We start from the raw sequence: 16,490 nt of genomic DNA, 5'->3' as shown, positions 1-16,490 counted from the left end.
AAAGAGTCAACCTGTGGAACTCCTTGCTGCAGGAGGCTGTTAAGGCTAGAACTAGAACAGAGTTTAAAGAGAAGTGAGATAAAGTGATGGAGGTTGGGTCCATGGAGTGGTATTAGCCAGGGAGTAGGAGTGGTGTCCCTGCTTGGTCACTGTCTTCGGTCCATCCCCTCCAGGGTCCCTAGGGTTGGCTGCTGTCGGCAGACAGGCTACTGGGCTAGATGGACCTTTGGTCAGACCCAGGACGGCCATTGTAAGCTCTGGGCTCAGGGTCGGGGGTCTCACTGGACCCCCTTGCTTTTCATGCACACCTGCTCCTGGGTGGCCAGGCTGGCAGCTCTCCTGCCCTAGCTGGCCACTTTCCTGTGCCTAGTGCGGAGATCGTGGACGAGGTCCACGATGTCCGCACTAGCCCAGGCGGGTGCCCGCCTCTTGCGGTCCTGGGCAAGCTCCCGGGAGCCGCCAGCCTGGTCCCGGGAAGAGGGGGAGGGCTGGGGGGCATCGGGTGGGTGGCTCGATCCGTGCCAGGTGCAGGGTCTTCTGGCTGGGTGCTGGCAGGCTTGCACCTGGCATGGGCACCGTAGCCAGCCCGTGCCCCTTTAAGGGGTCCGGGGTCGGGAAGGGGGGCAGTAGAGTTTCCCTGGTGTTGGCCAGAGTGGCCACCAGAGAAACCTGGGGAGGGCTAGCCTCCCACTAGTTCAAATTAAGGGGCTACACACCCCTTAATTCGAACTAGTAAGTTCGAACTAGGCTTAATCCTCGTGGAATGAGGATTACCTAGTTCGAACTAAGTGCTCCGTTAGTTCGAATTTAATTCGAACTAACGGAGCGCTAGTGTAGCGCCTATGAAAGTTAGTTCGAACTAACAGACGTTAGTTCGAACTAACTTTCTAGTGTAGACATACCCTTATAGGTCAGACCAAGGAAGATGTAGGGGCAGGAATAATGCCAATAATAACACTTGTGGGTGCAATAGAAGGTGGAGGTCATGCTTTGATTCGGAAAGGGACAATGGGCTACCCCCTCCTCGGTATCCCAAGTCTTTATTTTGAGATATGAGTGAGGACAGAATACCAGTTCCGTCCTTTGGAGACAGGCTCTTCCATTTTTACCAGGCATGGCCTCAGATTAAAACCAACCGTTGGGTGCTGAGCCTAGTGGCAATGGGATATACTATCCCTTTCCACTTTCCAACCCCGTCCCTCTTCAGGAATCCCTCTCACCAGCATCTCTTACATCAAGAAGTGTCCTCACTTCTACCGTTGGGAGCTGTGGAAGAGGTCCCTCACAATTGCAGGGCGAGGGGTTTCTATTCACATTACTTCCTTATCCCGAAATCAAAAGGAAGCCTCAGACCTGTGTTGGACCTCAAAGGCCTTAACACCTTCATAACAAAGACAAGGTTCAAGATGATCACATTGGCCTCCATTATCCCTTGTAGCTTGGGAAGGAATTATAGTGGAATTTAGTTGGGTAAGACTAGGCGATCTGATCAGAGTTTTGAAGTTTGTCCTCCCTATCCCAGGTTACAAGTGGGTGGAACCATTAGATTCTCCCTCGTAAGGGTCTGCAAGCGCCGATTGACAGTCATACTGCAAATCAGGAAATGAAATAAAAATTAGTTTTATTGCCCCGGGAATAACTCACAAAAACTACAAAAATATGGCACTGAGCACACAGATTAATTTAATTTCTTCTGTAAATGGCATTAACACAAACTAGATTTATTTAAGTATACAGATCTTGATTACCTACCTAACAGCATTTCATACTCACAGAATCTTAGTCTTCCCACAAAGGTGTGGAAGGAGCAGCCTCCCTTCACCTGCGAGGTCTTGGTGCAGGTGGAGTATGAGATACTTAGGAGCAAGACTTAAAATAAATGAAGCAAGATAGAAATATAAAAGTAGAAGAGAGAGGAAAACTTGGTTTCTGACCTCAAGAGAAGACAGGTTGCACTCCGGAGTGGGCCCTGGCAGCGATGGCTGCAGCAGTCCTGACTTCCTTAATCCCTGGGCCTATGTTTCCCTTTCGGTGCTAAAACGTCCTGGATGTCCAATACCTTACCCAAAGTTGTGCCTGGTACCCTAAGATTTCTGTAGGTACCTACAGCTGATTGGGCAGAATATTGGGTGTGTGTGTGTCTAATATATATTAATGAGAAGACATGACTTCTTGGACCGGCTTCCGTAACAGAGGAGAAAATGGGAAGCATTGTGGGTAGGTGGAGAAAATCTGGGTGCTTTGTTTCTGTTAGAATGGTAAAGTCAGTTGGTTGAATTTTGTAGATTTTGATCATGTTGTCCCTGTCAAAATTGAGTAATGGTTTCCAAATATCCATAAAACTAACCGCAAAGGCCTTCATAATCTTGACACACTACTTATCTCGGACAATAACAAGAAATAAATCTTAGACTTATCACCATACTACTATACTTCTGCTAAAGCTGGGCCATATAGTAAATTTAATCCTGTAGGCAACTTGCATTACTAGCATACTATTACTAAAAATATATTAAGAATAGGATAAGGAAAATATATCTTAGCTGGCTACACCTTTCACTAGAGAAAGGAGACTGGTCCGCTGCTCTCGATCTGAAAGATGCGTATTTTCATATCTCCATTATACTGGCCCAGAAGAGGTTTCTCAGGTTTATGATAGGACAAGACTATTTCAAGTGTTAGGTCTTCCTCTTTGGTCTATCCACAGCACCAAGGGTTTTCACAAAGTGTATGGCCATCATAGCTGCCTTCCTAAGGAGGCGCAGAGTTCAAGTATTTCTTTACCTGGACAATTGACTAATCAAGGACCACTCAAGGGACCAGGTGTTAAAACACCCAAATCTAGTCAGAAGTCCATTCCGCAGACTTGGTCTCCTCAAAAATGAGAAGTCCACTCTTATGCCAACCCAGGTGATAGACTTTGTGGAGATCCACTTGGATTCAACCACAGACATGGCCTTGCTCCCCAGAGCTAGGTTTATAACGATGAGACTTACTATACAAGACCTCAGGATCTCGCCTCTCAATATGGCGAGGAATTGCATGAAGCTGCTGGGCCTCATGTCAGTTTGCGCTTATACGGTCTGTCATGCCCATCTGAGGCTTAGACTTATGCAAGCCTGGCTGGCACGCACTCACAACCAGGTCCATGCCCTCAGGGATGTGGTTCTCACAGACCCTCAGGGTATCCTCCACTCCATTGAATGGTGGCTGCAGGAGGCAGTGGTATGTGCTGGGGCCCCATTCACCAGCTAGAGCACTTCAGTGTGGCTGGTCACTGATGCCTCAGACACAAGATGGGGTGCACATCTTTTCGATCACCAGACTTGAAGTATGTGGTTTCCTGAGGAATGGGGCCTTCATATAAACGTCAGTGAGCTAAGGGCAGTCCGGTTGGAATGTGGGGTGTTTTTGTCTGACCTGAAATGCAAGGTGGTCTCTGTTCAGATAGACAACATGGCAGCAATCTTCTATATCAACAGATAGGGGGAGCTCGTTCTTCTCTGTGCTGCGAAGCTCTGCTCCTTTGGGAGTTCTGTATTGCCCACCACATCCATCTGAAGGCTGCATTCCTAGTGGGGAACAGGAATGTCCTGGCAGACATGCTAAGCCAGTCCTTTGCTGTCCACGAGTTGTCCCTCAAGAATAATGTGCTGGCGGACATCTTCCGGAGGTGAGGTTGTCCTAAATGGACCTCTTTGCCTGCCACAGTAAGAAGACATGCCAGGAATACTATTCCTACCTAGGTGATGGACGAGGGTCCCAGGGGATGCAGTGCAGGCCAGGTGGCCCCCAGTCCTGCTGTGTGTTCCTGCCCTTCCCCTTGATAGACAAAGCTTTCATAAGGGTAAAGAGGTTCAGGGATATGGTCATTGTGATATCACCAGAATGGCTGTGGTCATTCAGATAGCACCAGAATGGCCTCATCAACACTGGTTCACAACCCTCCTTGACTTGGTACGAGAGGGACACATTGTCCAACCGCTGGTGTCAGGACCTGGGGGAGGTCCAACTATGCCACCCAGACCTTCTGTCTCTTCATCTGGTGGCATGGAATGTTCATGTCTGACTGGGCGGAGCAGGCGTGCTCAGAGGTAGTGAGGAGGGTTCCGCTGTAAAGCAGGAATCCCTCAACCAGGCCGGCATGTACTCTGCTAAGTGGAGGCGATTTTCTGTGTGGACCTTGCAGAGGGGTTTACAACCCTTACAGGCACCCATCCTGGTTATCCTGGACTATCTTGTTGATATGAGATAGAGGCCTTTCCACGTTCTCCTTCAGGGTGCACCTAGTGGCCATAGCAGCCTTCCACTGGGGGAGGGGACCAGGATGTTTGTTGTCCCAATGGTTGAGAAGTTCCTCAGGGGTGTGGACAGATTGTTTCCTTATGTATGGCAACAGGTGCCTCTTTGGGTCTCAGTCCGGTACTCACCAGGCTCATGAGCCTCCCATTTGAGCCTTTGGCTACATGCTCCTTAAAGCACTTACCATATAAGGTCACCTTGATAATGGCTGTTATGTTGGCTAGGAGAGTGTCAGAACTGAGGGTGCTAGCAGCAGACTCCCTTGTACTGTCTTCTTCAAGGTCCAGCTTTGCCTCCACCCTGACTTTCTCTCTAAGGTGATCTCCACCTTTCACGTCACAAGATAATTAACTCCCAGTATTTTTTTCCAAACCCCACTTGTCACCTAGAGAGCATACCTTGCACTCTTTGGAGGCCAGGAGGGCACTGGCCTTTTATGTAGACAGGACAAGAGGGTTTTGGAAATCACCACAGCTCTTTATTTCAATAGTGGAGAGGATGAAAGGCCTGCCAGGATCAGCCCTGTGCTTATCATCATGAATCACTTCCTGTATTAAGGAGTGCTATGGCCTTGCTGGTAAGGCAGCACCCCTACCCTTATCATGGTTCATTCCACTCGGGTGCACGCCTCGTCATTGGCCTTCTTGACACAGGTGCCCGTACTGGACATTTGCAGGGCAGTTAGGTGGTCTTCTGTGCACACTTTTGCAGCACATTACGCCATTGCTCAGCCGGCCAGGCATTCTGCTGCTCTTGATAGGGCAGTGCTGCAATTAATTTCTGCATAAAGGAACCACTAGTGTCTGCCCCTGCCCCCTATGTTTCAGCTACAGAGTCATCTAATTCAAATGGACATAAGCACTTAAAGAAGAAACAGTTACTTGCCCTGTAACTGTTGTTCTTCGAGATGCGTTGCTCATGTCCATTCAAAATCCTATCCACCTCCCCTTGGTTGAAGAGTTCCAGCAAGAAGAAACTGAGGGTGGGGAGGGCCAGCAGTGGTATATATGCAACAATATAGTACCGCCACTCCAGGGGACTCCCTGCTGGCCCAATAAGTACCGCCGGGGGGGAGAAAGCTCTGGAATCCGTGCACGTGGCAAGCGCACACCTCATTCGAATGGACATGAGCAGCACATCTCGAAGAACAACAGTTACGAGGTAAGTAATTTTCTTCACAATGTCATATAAATGAACCAATGCTATCTTAACATTTTAAAAGACATCATTACCTTGTGTAGACTGATATTTGGGCTTTTAAAATTAGGCTAGGACCTTGTTCTCATTTGAAATGTGTAGTTTTTAATTTTGTAATGTCACCAAGAAATTGTGGGACTGGTGGCGTCATCTTTTTGCATAACACACCATTACATGTTTGTGAAATTTCTTTACTAATTAGTTAAAACCTACAGTGGTTGACTAACCAAAGCTATTCTCAGCTTTTTATGTGTCTGCTCACAGATACGCAATAATTGTTGTACACGCTCAGAAGCAAGAATAATTGATTTATTTTGGCTTCTGCTGCCCGAACAAAATATGATTGTCAGTGACAGGGCAAAAACTCTATTGATATATTTTTGTCTTTGACAGGCGGTCCAACCCACTACTGGAGAAGTAATTTTTGACAGTTTTCAAGACTCAGCATCTCGCTTAGAATTAGAGAGTCGAGTTTTGCGCCTGCAGCCAGTTGAACTACTGCTTCCATCAGTATTGTCGGATTGTTCTGAGAGGCTTATCAGCAGTATAACCTCTTTAAGGTATTTGTTATATTATGTTGCAAATTTGCCTCAGGAAACTAGCAGTGATACATAGTTTTCTAAGCTAATATCATCTTTAACATTTTCACAGTTCACTTTGCATAACTATCCCCTCAACTGACATGGTCTATCTTTTGAATGTAAGTATTTCTAATGTGTCCATCACTGTGGTATCTGAATATCATGTTGAGCCACTTGGGTTTTATGCTTTTAATATCTTTGAATGATGTGAAGCCTTTTTCTCTACAGCACTTAATTAAAGCTGGAGAGTGAAATACGTACCTATGGAAAGTTTTGGTACTTCCTATTCTATTAGAGTCTCTTAAAACTGCTGGTACAGAAGTATTATGTCTGTTCCATCATTTATATTTCAGCATTATATTTTTAATGACAAGTAACTCAAAAGACAATTGGAGGTCCTTTTCAGTAGCAAATTTATTGTGGCTTTCAAGCTGAGATAAAAATAGATTATAAATCTGTAGCTTGGTAGCATAGCTATTTGACAATAGGACAAGAACACTTCATCCTTCTAAATATGGCTTGTGAACTCTCAAAGTTCTGCTGACACTTTTTATGGTTGCCACTATTTTTCTGAGAAGGTAGTGTCACTTTTTATAAACAATTAAAAAAATTGTCAATATTGAAGGAACTGTTTTTCTTAGTTTTTAAAGAAGCCATACAATTTTTCCCTTACACAGCAGGATTAAAAAATTATGCTGGAACTTGACAGGCCCCAGTGAGTTCCTGAACTCTATCTTGCAGGACTGCCATGCTGTTCAACTGATTGGTTTATAGTGGCAGCTTTCCTGTATTTATACAGGAATTGTGAAAACAGGAATAAATGAACTTGAAATGTAGTTCTGCTCTTCTAGATGGAAACATTATTGGTTGTGTTCAAGACACAGTATATGAGAGATACTTAATCATGGGAAAGAGTTGTATAATAGTATTTGAACAAATTAGCCAACTTGTAGAACTTTGGAATTGTTGGTAGCTGGGTACAACACTTATTCTTTGTCCAAATGGAAAAATAGATTAGCAGATACTTTGAAGGGGAAAAACCAGTTTTTGTGTGTGTGTATAATATATAACAATTATTAATTAAAAACAATGTCCTGTTTAACAGAGCTCTCTTCAGAAGAGTTTAATGACAATTTTTAACAGTGTATAGGGTTCCAATTAGTAAAATGAAGATACCTTTGCTTTAAAATTATGTAGCGGCTAGTTCAGTTAGTAACACTTCAAGTTTATATTACTTACCTTGGATAGCAAATTTCTCAGTTGACTGAGTGTTGATAAAATTGTTGAGGTCAGGTGCTCTGGAAAATTCCTCAGAATTAAAGAGGACTCTACATTTTGCAAATAGTTGCTTGTGAGTTTTTTCCAAAATATTTCAGCATTAGTTTTGCAGTATTCAGTTTTACATTTTGTTATAATTTTATTTCAGATTAGTTATATTTGGATGTTGCCTGTATTTATAATCTTGAAAAAAAGGTGTCCTCAATATGACTTACCGTGCAGCTAAAATGAACAGTTTTGTGACTTCAGGAGTTCTGAATTGTCTAAGAGAAAGTGGTGCTTCATTATCTGAAAAAATAATCATCCTTCTTATGTGTTAGGGCAGCCAGCATATATATATATCTTTTAGAAATGTGTGTCTGTCTTTATGTCCATCTGTGGACCCATTTGTTTAAGAACTCCTCTTAAATGCTAAGAAGAAGGACCACCAAATTTTGTATGCACCTTCTTCTTTATCCTAACTTAAGGGAAGGTCAGGGTTTGGTTGTGCCAGGAAAATGGGATGTGTCTGGAATTCAATTGATTTCCATCCTATGGGGCTGAATGGAGGGCAAGCTATCCTGCAGAGTGGCCACTGCGAGGCAGTGAGTGTGTGTGTGTATGAGGGGGCATATGTACTGCAGAGTGAGCACAGGGAGGATGGCCGCTCCAGCAAGACAATGGCCAGCTGGGCCAGGGCTCACCATCTTGCTCCTATAAGGTGCATAACTGGCTGGATAACCATTCTCACAGAAGAATGGTTCACAATCATTCTGGAAAGGCATACCAAGTGGCATACCTCAGGGGTTCTGTTTTGGGACAGGTTCTGTTGAATATCTTTATCAGTGATTTAGACGATGATATGGAGAGTACGATTAATAAGTTTGCTGATGATATCAAGCTGGCAGGGGTTGCAAGTGCATTGGAGGATAGGGTAACAAATAAAAAGATCTGAACAATCAAGAGAAATGTTCTGAGGTAAATAGAATTAAGCTTAATAAGGACAAATGCAAAGTACAGTAAACTTCTGATAATCCGGCACCTTTAGGACCCAAGGGGTGCCGGATTATCAGATATGCCGGACTATCAGGAAGGGGGGCTATGAGGGGTCTGGAGTGGGGTGGGAGGGGATGCCACCCCAGACCCCTCATAGCCCCCCCTTACGATAGTCCGGCTCTGCTGCTGAGTTTCAGCAGCAGCTGAATCGGGGATGCCTGCAATGACACTGCCCAGTTGGTCCCGTAGCGCTGCCCCTCGGGGCTGCGGGACCAACCTGGCAGCACCCCAGCTGCTCTGCCCCAGGGGTCCCCAAGTCAGCCGCTGCTGAAACAGATCAGCGGCTGATTCCAGGAAGCCCTGGGCAGCGCAGCTCTGCCCCTGGCTTCCTGGAATTAGCCGCTGATCTGTTTCAGCAGCGGCTGAGTTGGGGACCCCTGGGGCAGAGCAGCTGGGGTCCTGCCGGGTTGGTCCCGCAGCGCCGTCCTTTGGCGCTGCGGGACCAACCCAGCAGCACTCCAGCTGCTCTGCCCCAGGCGTCCCCAAGAGCAGCTGGGGTGCTGCCGGGTTGGTCCTGCAGCCCCAAGGGGCAGCGCTACGGGACCAACTCGGCAGCACCCCAGCTGCTCTGCTCCCGGCTTCCCCGATTCAGCTGCTGGTCAGTTTCAGCAGCAGCTGAATGGGGGAAGCCTGTCCGGCTGCCCCAGCACTTCCGGGTTCCTGATGGTGCCGGACCATCAGGAGTCCCGGAGCATTGGATGCCGGACTAATGGAGTTTTACTGTACTCCACTTAGGAAGGAACAATCAGTTTCACACATAATGAATGGGAAGTGACTGTCTAGGAAGGAGTACTACTGACAGGGATTTAGGGGTCATAGTGGACCACAAGTTAAGCATGAGTCAGCAGTGTGACACTGTTGCAAAACAAGCAAACATGATTCTGGGATGTATTAACAGGAGTCTTGTGAGCAAGACACAATAAGTCATTATTCCGCTCTACTCTGCACTGATTAGGCCTCAATTGGAGTATTGTGCCTAGTTCTGGGAGCTACATTTCAAGAAATGTGGAGAAATGGGAGATGATCTAGAGAAGAGTAACAAAAAATTAAAGATTTAGAAAACATCATCTGTGAGGGAAGACTGAAAGAACTGGACTTGTTTAGTTTATGAAAGAGAAAACGGAGAGGGGACATGATAGCAGTTGTCAAGTATCTAAAAGGATGTTTACAAAGAAGAGGGAGATAAATTGTTCTCTTTGGCCTCTGATGATCGGACAAGAAGCAATGGGGTTAAATTGCAGCAAGGGAGATTGAGGTTGGACATTAGGCAAAGCTTCTGAATTATCAGGGTGGTTAAACACTGGAATAAATTGCCTAGGGAGGTTGTGGAATCTCAATCACTGGAGATATTTAAGAACAGGTTAGACCGACACCTGTCAGGGATGATCTAGACAGTGTTTGGTCCTGCTGTGAGGGCAGGGGACTGGACTTGATGACCTCTTGAGGTCCATTCCAGTTCTGGGATTCTATGATCTTACTGGCCATCAGACCGGGATGGGGGAGGAGAGACCTGCCTCCCACCAGCCCTGGGGCCGTGCCACCCCCCTGGGACTATCATGGCCTGTCCCTCCAGGGGGACACTCCTCCAGAAACTGTGATATGGCCCTCCCATGAAGAGACGTCCAGGGGCCAGAACCACAGCCCCCTTCTCTGCAAGTAGAAGCCAGGGTGCTGGGAACCACAGCCCAGGCCCCTCCCATGAGTAGAGGCTGGTGAGTGTTGGGAACTGCAGTCTGGTCCCACCCCGTCCCTCCTAGGGTGCCACTGGGGTGTCGGGCAGGCTAGCTAGCCTGTGGTGTTGGACTGAAGGCAACCCAAAAACGGCTGGCCAGGGGCCTGGGTAGTGCAGCCCTGGCCCCCTGGAAGAAGTGATTCTTCTTTGAGTAGTGTTTCCGTAGGTGCTCCACCAAAGGTGTCGGGCTTGTCCTGGCGCTGTAGCTCAAAGCATTTTCTGTAGCAGTAGCCCCGGTGGACCATGCATGCGCAGAAGCTGTCTCGTGCCATTCGCGCCTTTTCTGTGTCGCGCGGTCTGGCCCACCAATTCCTCCTATCCGTCCCTGGCTGCAGACGGAGTTGGGACGAGCTCCTACCTCCGCCCTGAGGAGAAACATAGTATAGCAGTTAAAAGATAGAAAGCTTGGTTTTTGTCCCAATTTAGCCTCTACCCTATAGTTCTAGTTAGTTACTTTGTTATACTTTAAAAAAAAATGCTGTTTTTGTATATAGTTATTTGGCCAGTTGACCAACTCATACTGACTGAGTTTGACGGACTTTCTCTAGTCATCATTCCCAGCTCCCCCGGGTTTAAGAAGTGTGCGTCATGTGGAGACGCCATGCCAGCGTCAGACAGTCATTCCCGGTGTAAATAGGTGCTTGGAGGAAGGCCATATCCCCCAAAAGTGCACTCATTGCTCCAAATTAACTGCCCGTGCCAGACAGGACAGGGAAATGTGGCGTATAAGTCCCATGAAGAGAAGACCCCCCCCCCCCCAGCCAGGGGTGTTAGTGCAGGGGATGCACTGAGCACATCAGGATTTCTACCTAAGCATGCCGCGGGCAAGACATCTAAAGCCCGTAGTACTTCTGCGCTTAGCCCTGCAATTTCTTTCATACTGGTGCTGACGGCCCGCATGGCACCATGGCCTGAATCGACACTAGTGTTGGCAGCACTGCGAGCTGAAGCGGCACCGGCGCTGGTGGCACCACGAGCTGAAGCGGCACCGAATGAGCCGCATTCTGCTCCAAGACCGACATCATCGGGGCTGGCTCCGTGGTGGTGTAATTGACTAACAACTTGTTGAAGCAGTTGCCTGCCTCTCGCCCCCTCTCTGCTGCCACTGCTTGCAGGCTTTGCCTCCCTGCAAAACGGTGGAGGGTTCAGCCCCCACCGTGCCGTTCGCTGCTGCCTCCACCCCTCCCACCCCTGCCAAAGGCAGTAGAGGAAAGATAAATTGTGAGCCTGTCACCTGCGGATCCAGCCCGCGGTAGTGTAATTGACTAACAACTTCTTGAAGCAGTTGCCTGCCTCTCGCCCCCTCTCTGCTGCCACTGCTTGCAAGCTTTGCCTCCCTGCAAAATGGTGGAGGGTTTGGTCCTCACTGTGCCGTTCCCCGCCGAGTCTCCGCTCTCCCGCCCCCACCAGATGCAGTGCAGGTCCTGGCAGACCCATCACAGCCCCCCGCCGGAGTGCCTCCCGATAGTCCAGCATATCCGATAATCCAGCACCACATGGGTCCCAAAGGTGCTGGATTATTGGAAGACTACTGTACGTAGAACTGGCTCAGATTCTAGCTTTGCCTTTGAAAGTAAGAAAGAGGGCCTCAGCCATCTATTATTTGATTTTCTTGGACCATGGACATACACTGTTTAGTTTCCAGGTGGATTGATTTAAATCAGTGATTTTAATCATAAAAATATAGGGACTTTAACAGATCATCAAGTCCATCTCTCCGTTCTGAGGCAAAACTAGTCACACCCAGGGTGGATATGATTTAAATCAAATTGATTTAAATTATTATTTAAATCACTAGTCAGGAAGACTCGATTTAATCACAGTTTTCTAGATAAAAGTGCATTCTTGTTGGTTGTTATAACCTTAATACATATTCTTCACAATTCATAGATGTAGGTTTCATTTTGAGAAGGTACACAGTATACATTTTTAAACAGTGATTTATTTTGAAAACTTTTCAGATGGGTTTTACAGCTATATCAGAAAATGAATGATGGTTTGGTTATTTCATTTACCAAAGCTAATTGAAGCAGATAGTTCACCTCTCAATGACTTCATAAATATCTCCAATTCAACCAGTTAATCATTAATATTTGGAGGATTTTCTTGTCATGCTATATTAGGAGGAAAACCTCACCAGACAGTTATTTAAATTAGTTTTTTTTAACTAAAACATTGTTACGTAGTCTAGATTTTTTTCTTCAACAGCGAACCTACATTAACATAAATATATGTTAACATATATTAACATTTTTTAACAAAACAAACATGATTGATTGAATTTAGTGAAATATGCAAGTTTTTTTTAAATCAGGTTTGTTTTTGTTTTTTAACTAAAATAGTTAAATATTAAAAAAAACAAAACAAAATTAAATTGACTGCATCAGCCAGGTCAGCGTAAGAAACTTAAAATTTTGGCTTCTGGAGTTAACTGTGTCATCTTCATTTTCTTGTTTGTCCATAACCTGGAAAAGAAAAAAAAACAAGCATTCCTATTTTTTCAGGTCCCAAATGATTGCTCAATTTGAAATGAATTAGTCCAAAGGAAGAAAATATTCTTTCTATATTGGCTGAAGAAGCTACTGCTGTTAAGTGGGATTATTACTTCAACAGTCTCTGAATCCAACTGCTTAAGTGACTTCCACTAGTTTACTGGCGTGACTTTCTTTTAAAACCTCATCAGCAAACACGTATTTCTTGAATGGTTCACCTTTAGTTCTGAAGTTTGTTATAATTGGCATTATGGAGGGATGATCACTGGATGCCCATGTCATAGTCAACTCTGTCATTTCATATTTCTCTGTTTAAAGATCTCAGTTCTTTCAAAATTTCAACAGCATAAGCAGTAAAACAGCTATTTCCCCTCATTTTGTTCAAAGCTACAGAAATAGGCTTCAGGGTACTCAGCATGTGTTGAATATTTCTCTTAAGCCCAGTGTTGAGAACCTTGGCTGTGACAGTGCCATTTATTTTTTCATGATTTTGTTCACAACCTATCATCAGATTAGGCCAGTTCTTGATATAGTGCTCAAAGCTATATCCACCTGATATAGTGCTCAAAATTGTTCAGCGGTCCACCACTAAGTTCCATCACATGTTGTGTGGGAGAATTAACTTGGTTCCTCCCATTTTTTTTTTCTGAGCAGCTGCTGCAAAGTGATTGTTACAGACACATTTTGCAATTTCAACAACATTAGCCTTTATATCTGGAACACTGAAGTTTTTGGCTAGAAGGTGCATCAAATGAACACTGCAACTGTATGGTATTAGCTTGGGGCTCTCTTCTAAGTTTCTTCTTATTTTGGATATATTTGCAACATTGTGCATACTAGACATTTGATTTTTTTTCAGTTTGTTATAGCTTTTACGGCTCCTTCTTATAAGTATTCTGCTGTGTGAGCATTTCCAGATCTATCAGCTGTATTTGTAAGGAAGACATTCCCTTATTCTGTTGTCACACAAGCGCATTGAACAGGATCATCCTGGACATTGCTCCATCCATCAAGACTCAGGTTAACAACTTTCTCCTCTAGAATTTTTGCACACTGCTTAATTTCTCTTTCATACACTTTATCCAGCAATTTGCCTGCAACGTTTGCTCTGTTGGGTAGACTGTATCCTGGTCTTAATGACTGAATCATGTTAATGAAGTGTGGGTTTTCTATCATATGAAAAAAGAGAGTTTATTGCAATTTTTTCATCACTTCTTTTTGTAATCTGGTTCTTACTACAAACTTATCTATAGTTGTTTCTGGAGGATAGATTTTTTTTTCTTTTTGCTAAAGGTGATATACTGTGGCTATGTCACATACATGGTATGACCTGAAAACCTATCATTGTCAGATGACTCTGAAACTATAGAAAATTATGGTGATCTTGAAGGTGGATAGTCTTCAGAATCCTATATGTTGATGGATTCTCCTAAACAAAATAAGGCCAATGGAATTATTTATTATTGTCATACTGCTCACTTAGTATTGCTTACTGCATTCACTGACACTCGCTACTACTTTAAAGGTGAAACTGTAAAAGGAAGACCTGCTGCCTGTTTCAACTACTGATTTTTATCACAATTGTATAAAACATGGTAGTTCCATAAAATAACAACTAGATTTTTTTTGCTCAAACATGAGAATTTAAGAATAGTCCAGAAGGAACATAGGCAGTCCTTAAGAAAGAAGTGTGAAATAAAATAAGTTTACCAACCTGAAGATCCTCTATATACAGACACGTTCTTTTCTTCATCATCATCAACACAGCTTCCTCCTGAAAAGGAACATCTCTTATGACAATGTTTCATTCAGGCAACCAGGCCTTGCATTTCTTGGTTACACTGTTTGAAATGTGCATGCTCTTGTCTTGGAAGGTTTTAAAATTAGTAGGTCACATCCTCTGCATCTTGATTTTACTCAAAAATAGCTAGAGCAAAAGATACTTTCTTGCATTTTGCGCTCATGGGTGACTTCTCAACTTCGCATAAAATAGGCTAGCTAAATGAAAATTAAGGCAAAAGCTTTTCTATGCAGAAGATATGGTAAGTAATTTGTGATGGTTGTCAGAGTACCCAGGACTGTGAATCACCTTGTAACCCCTTGCCTCCAGCAAAAGATAGCTGTGTGTCAGCCATTCAAGCACTCTACTGGGCTATGCCAGCCCTAATTTCTCCTTGTAGGTTGGTTAATTCTGAGTTTCTTTGTTCCCCCTGTGAGATTTAGCCTAGGACCCTGGTTACTTGCAGAAATTCCAGTCTGTTTCAAAGCTGGCTGGTTTCATGGCCAGGGGTTTTCCTCAATGAATGGATCCAGAATCCATTCCCATACATTCTGTTAAACTGAAAACAGTCTTTTGTCTTTATTCATAGCCAGAGTGATCTCCTGATTCCAGTCATGTTCTTTTTCATTTGCAAATGGCTTTGAGTTTGAAGTTGTCGATGGTTTTCCATTGACCGTACAGGGATGTGAAAAAGGAAGACAAGAACTTCACATTACTTCTCCAGCTGAATAGGGTGGAGTGACAACTCCCTCTTCCTTTGACAGTTTAATCACCAGGGGTGATGTGCCTTGGTAATAATTTTTATTTTAAGCCTATAAAACATGCTTTTAGTATAAATATGTTATCTGTAAATACTACCTTACATATATCTCACAGTGTACATGAGCCTTTACAACTTGTGATCTTTCTGCAGATAGGTTACATAATATTCATTATGGCTAAATTACGGGGAGGTACCCCACCTGCTACACTTGCTAACACCCCTCTCTGGGGATAGGCAGTCCCAGCTCTCCCCCAGGCCGCTGGGGAGGGCCAGCCCAACGTGTGGCAACCTTGGTCTTTTCCGGCTCTCCCCCTTCAGGCTGTCGGTGAAGTGGAGGTGGACCTAGTCTGACCCAGCTGTCCCCTCTCTGGCCACCAGGGGTTTGTGCCAGACCAAGGCTGGCCTGCCTCCCTCCCAGCCTGTCAGCCGATTGTCAGGGCAGTGTGTGCGTGTGTGTTACACCCAAGTCTTCAACTGCTGAGACGCAAGGTCTCGTCACAGTGGGCAGCCTAGGAGGCTGGAGGGCACCCCGAAAAATAGTTTAACGTCTGTGACTTTACTGCTAGGACCAGGGTTCTGTCGCAGAGGGCAGCCAACAGGCTCTCAGATGCCCCGAGTTTATAGGAAGAGCTTATTACACCTCAGATTTTAGCTGCTAGGATACAGGATCCCTTCGCAGCGGTCAGTCTAGGAAAGACTGAGAGATGCCCCAACGGATCTGTCACCTGGGAGTGACACGATCCAAAACACCCAAGCTCTTCCTATACCTGTCCCTTTTGACCGGCTGAAGTTCTTTTGTTTGTGTTCGGTTCGGGTATAGCAGCACGGGTTCAAGTCAGAAGCTTGACACACACTGGCTTATTTATAGGAGAAAGAAAAAGAAAATAAAATAAAAGAAACTTGGTTCAATATATATATATTTATAAGTGAATGAGGGCACCCACTTATTTCCAAAGTTTTTAGCTAAATCACCTTACCAAAGGCAGTTTACAATAGAAATGAAGCAGTTTGACTTAAGAAACTATAATAAAGTAACTAAACTTACAACAGAGTGACAATTAAAGTGTACACATAAAGAAAACACATTGTAGGTACAATTCTCACCCCTCGTTCCAGACTTGGCGTGGCCAGCGTCTTTCTCTCAATCTCTCGGGAAGAAGTAGGGCGAGGTTGGGTGTCCCACAGACCTCGGGAGACAATCAATACCTGCCAGCAGGTGTAGGTGACTGGAGCTCAAATGGGGTGGGCTACTAAACCCCTCTTTATACTCCTTGGGTCATGTAGGCTTCTTCCTGGTCTCAAGTGGCCAATTAGGAAAAATGGCTTTGAA

At 44.9% G+C, this 16,490-nt stretch overlaps 1 protein-coding gene across 5 annotated transcripts in view; it reads left to right on the top strand.

Moving 5' to 3' along the window:
- Positions 1-16,490, top strand: part of MSH3 (mutS homolog 3) — a 220,513-nt gene that overhangs the window by 37,289 nt on the left and 166,734 nt on the right. For all 5 annotated transcript variants that reach the window (XM_075932217.2, XM_089779326.1, XM_089779329.1 and 2 more), the window contains one exon: positions 5,893-6,059. In XM_075932217.2, the coding sequence (XP_075788332.1) occupies positions 5,893-6,059 (167 nt within the window). The remainder of the gene's footprint in view (positions 1-5,892; positions 6,060-16,490) is intronic.

Source organism: Pelodiscus sinensis, chromosome 6, assembly GCF_052426305.1.
Source record: "Pelodiscus sinensis isolate ZL-2025 chromosome 6, ASM5242630v1, whole genome shotgun sequence".
NCBI lineage: Eukaryota > Metazoa > Chordata > Testudines > Trionychidae > Pelodiscus > Pelodiscus sinensis.
This window is presented reverse-complemented; position numbering and strand designations above follow the sequence as displayed.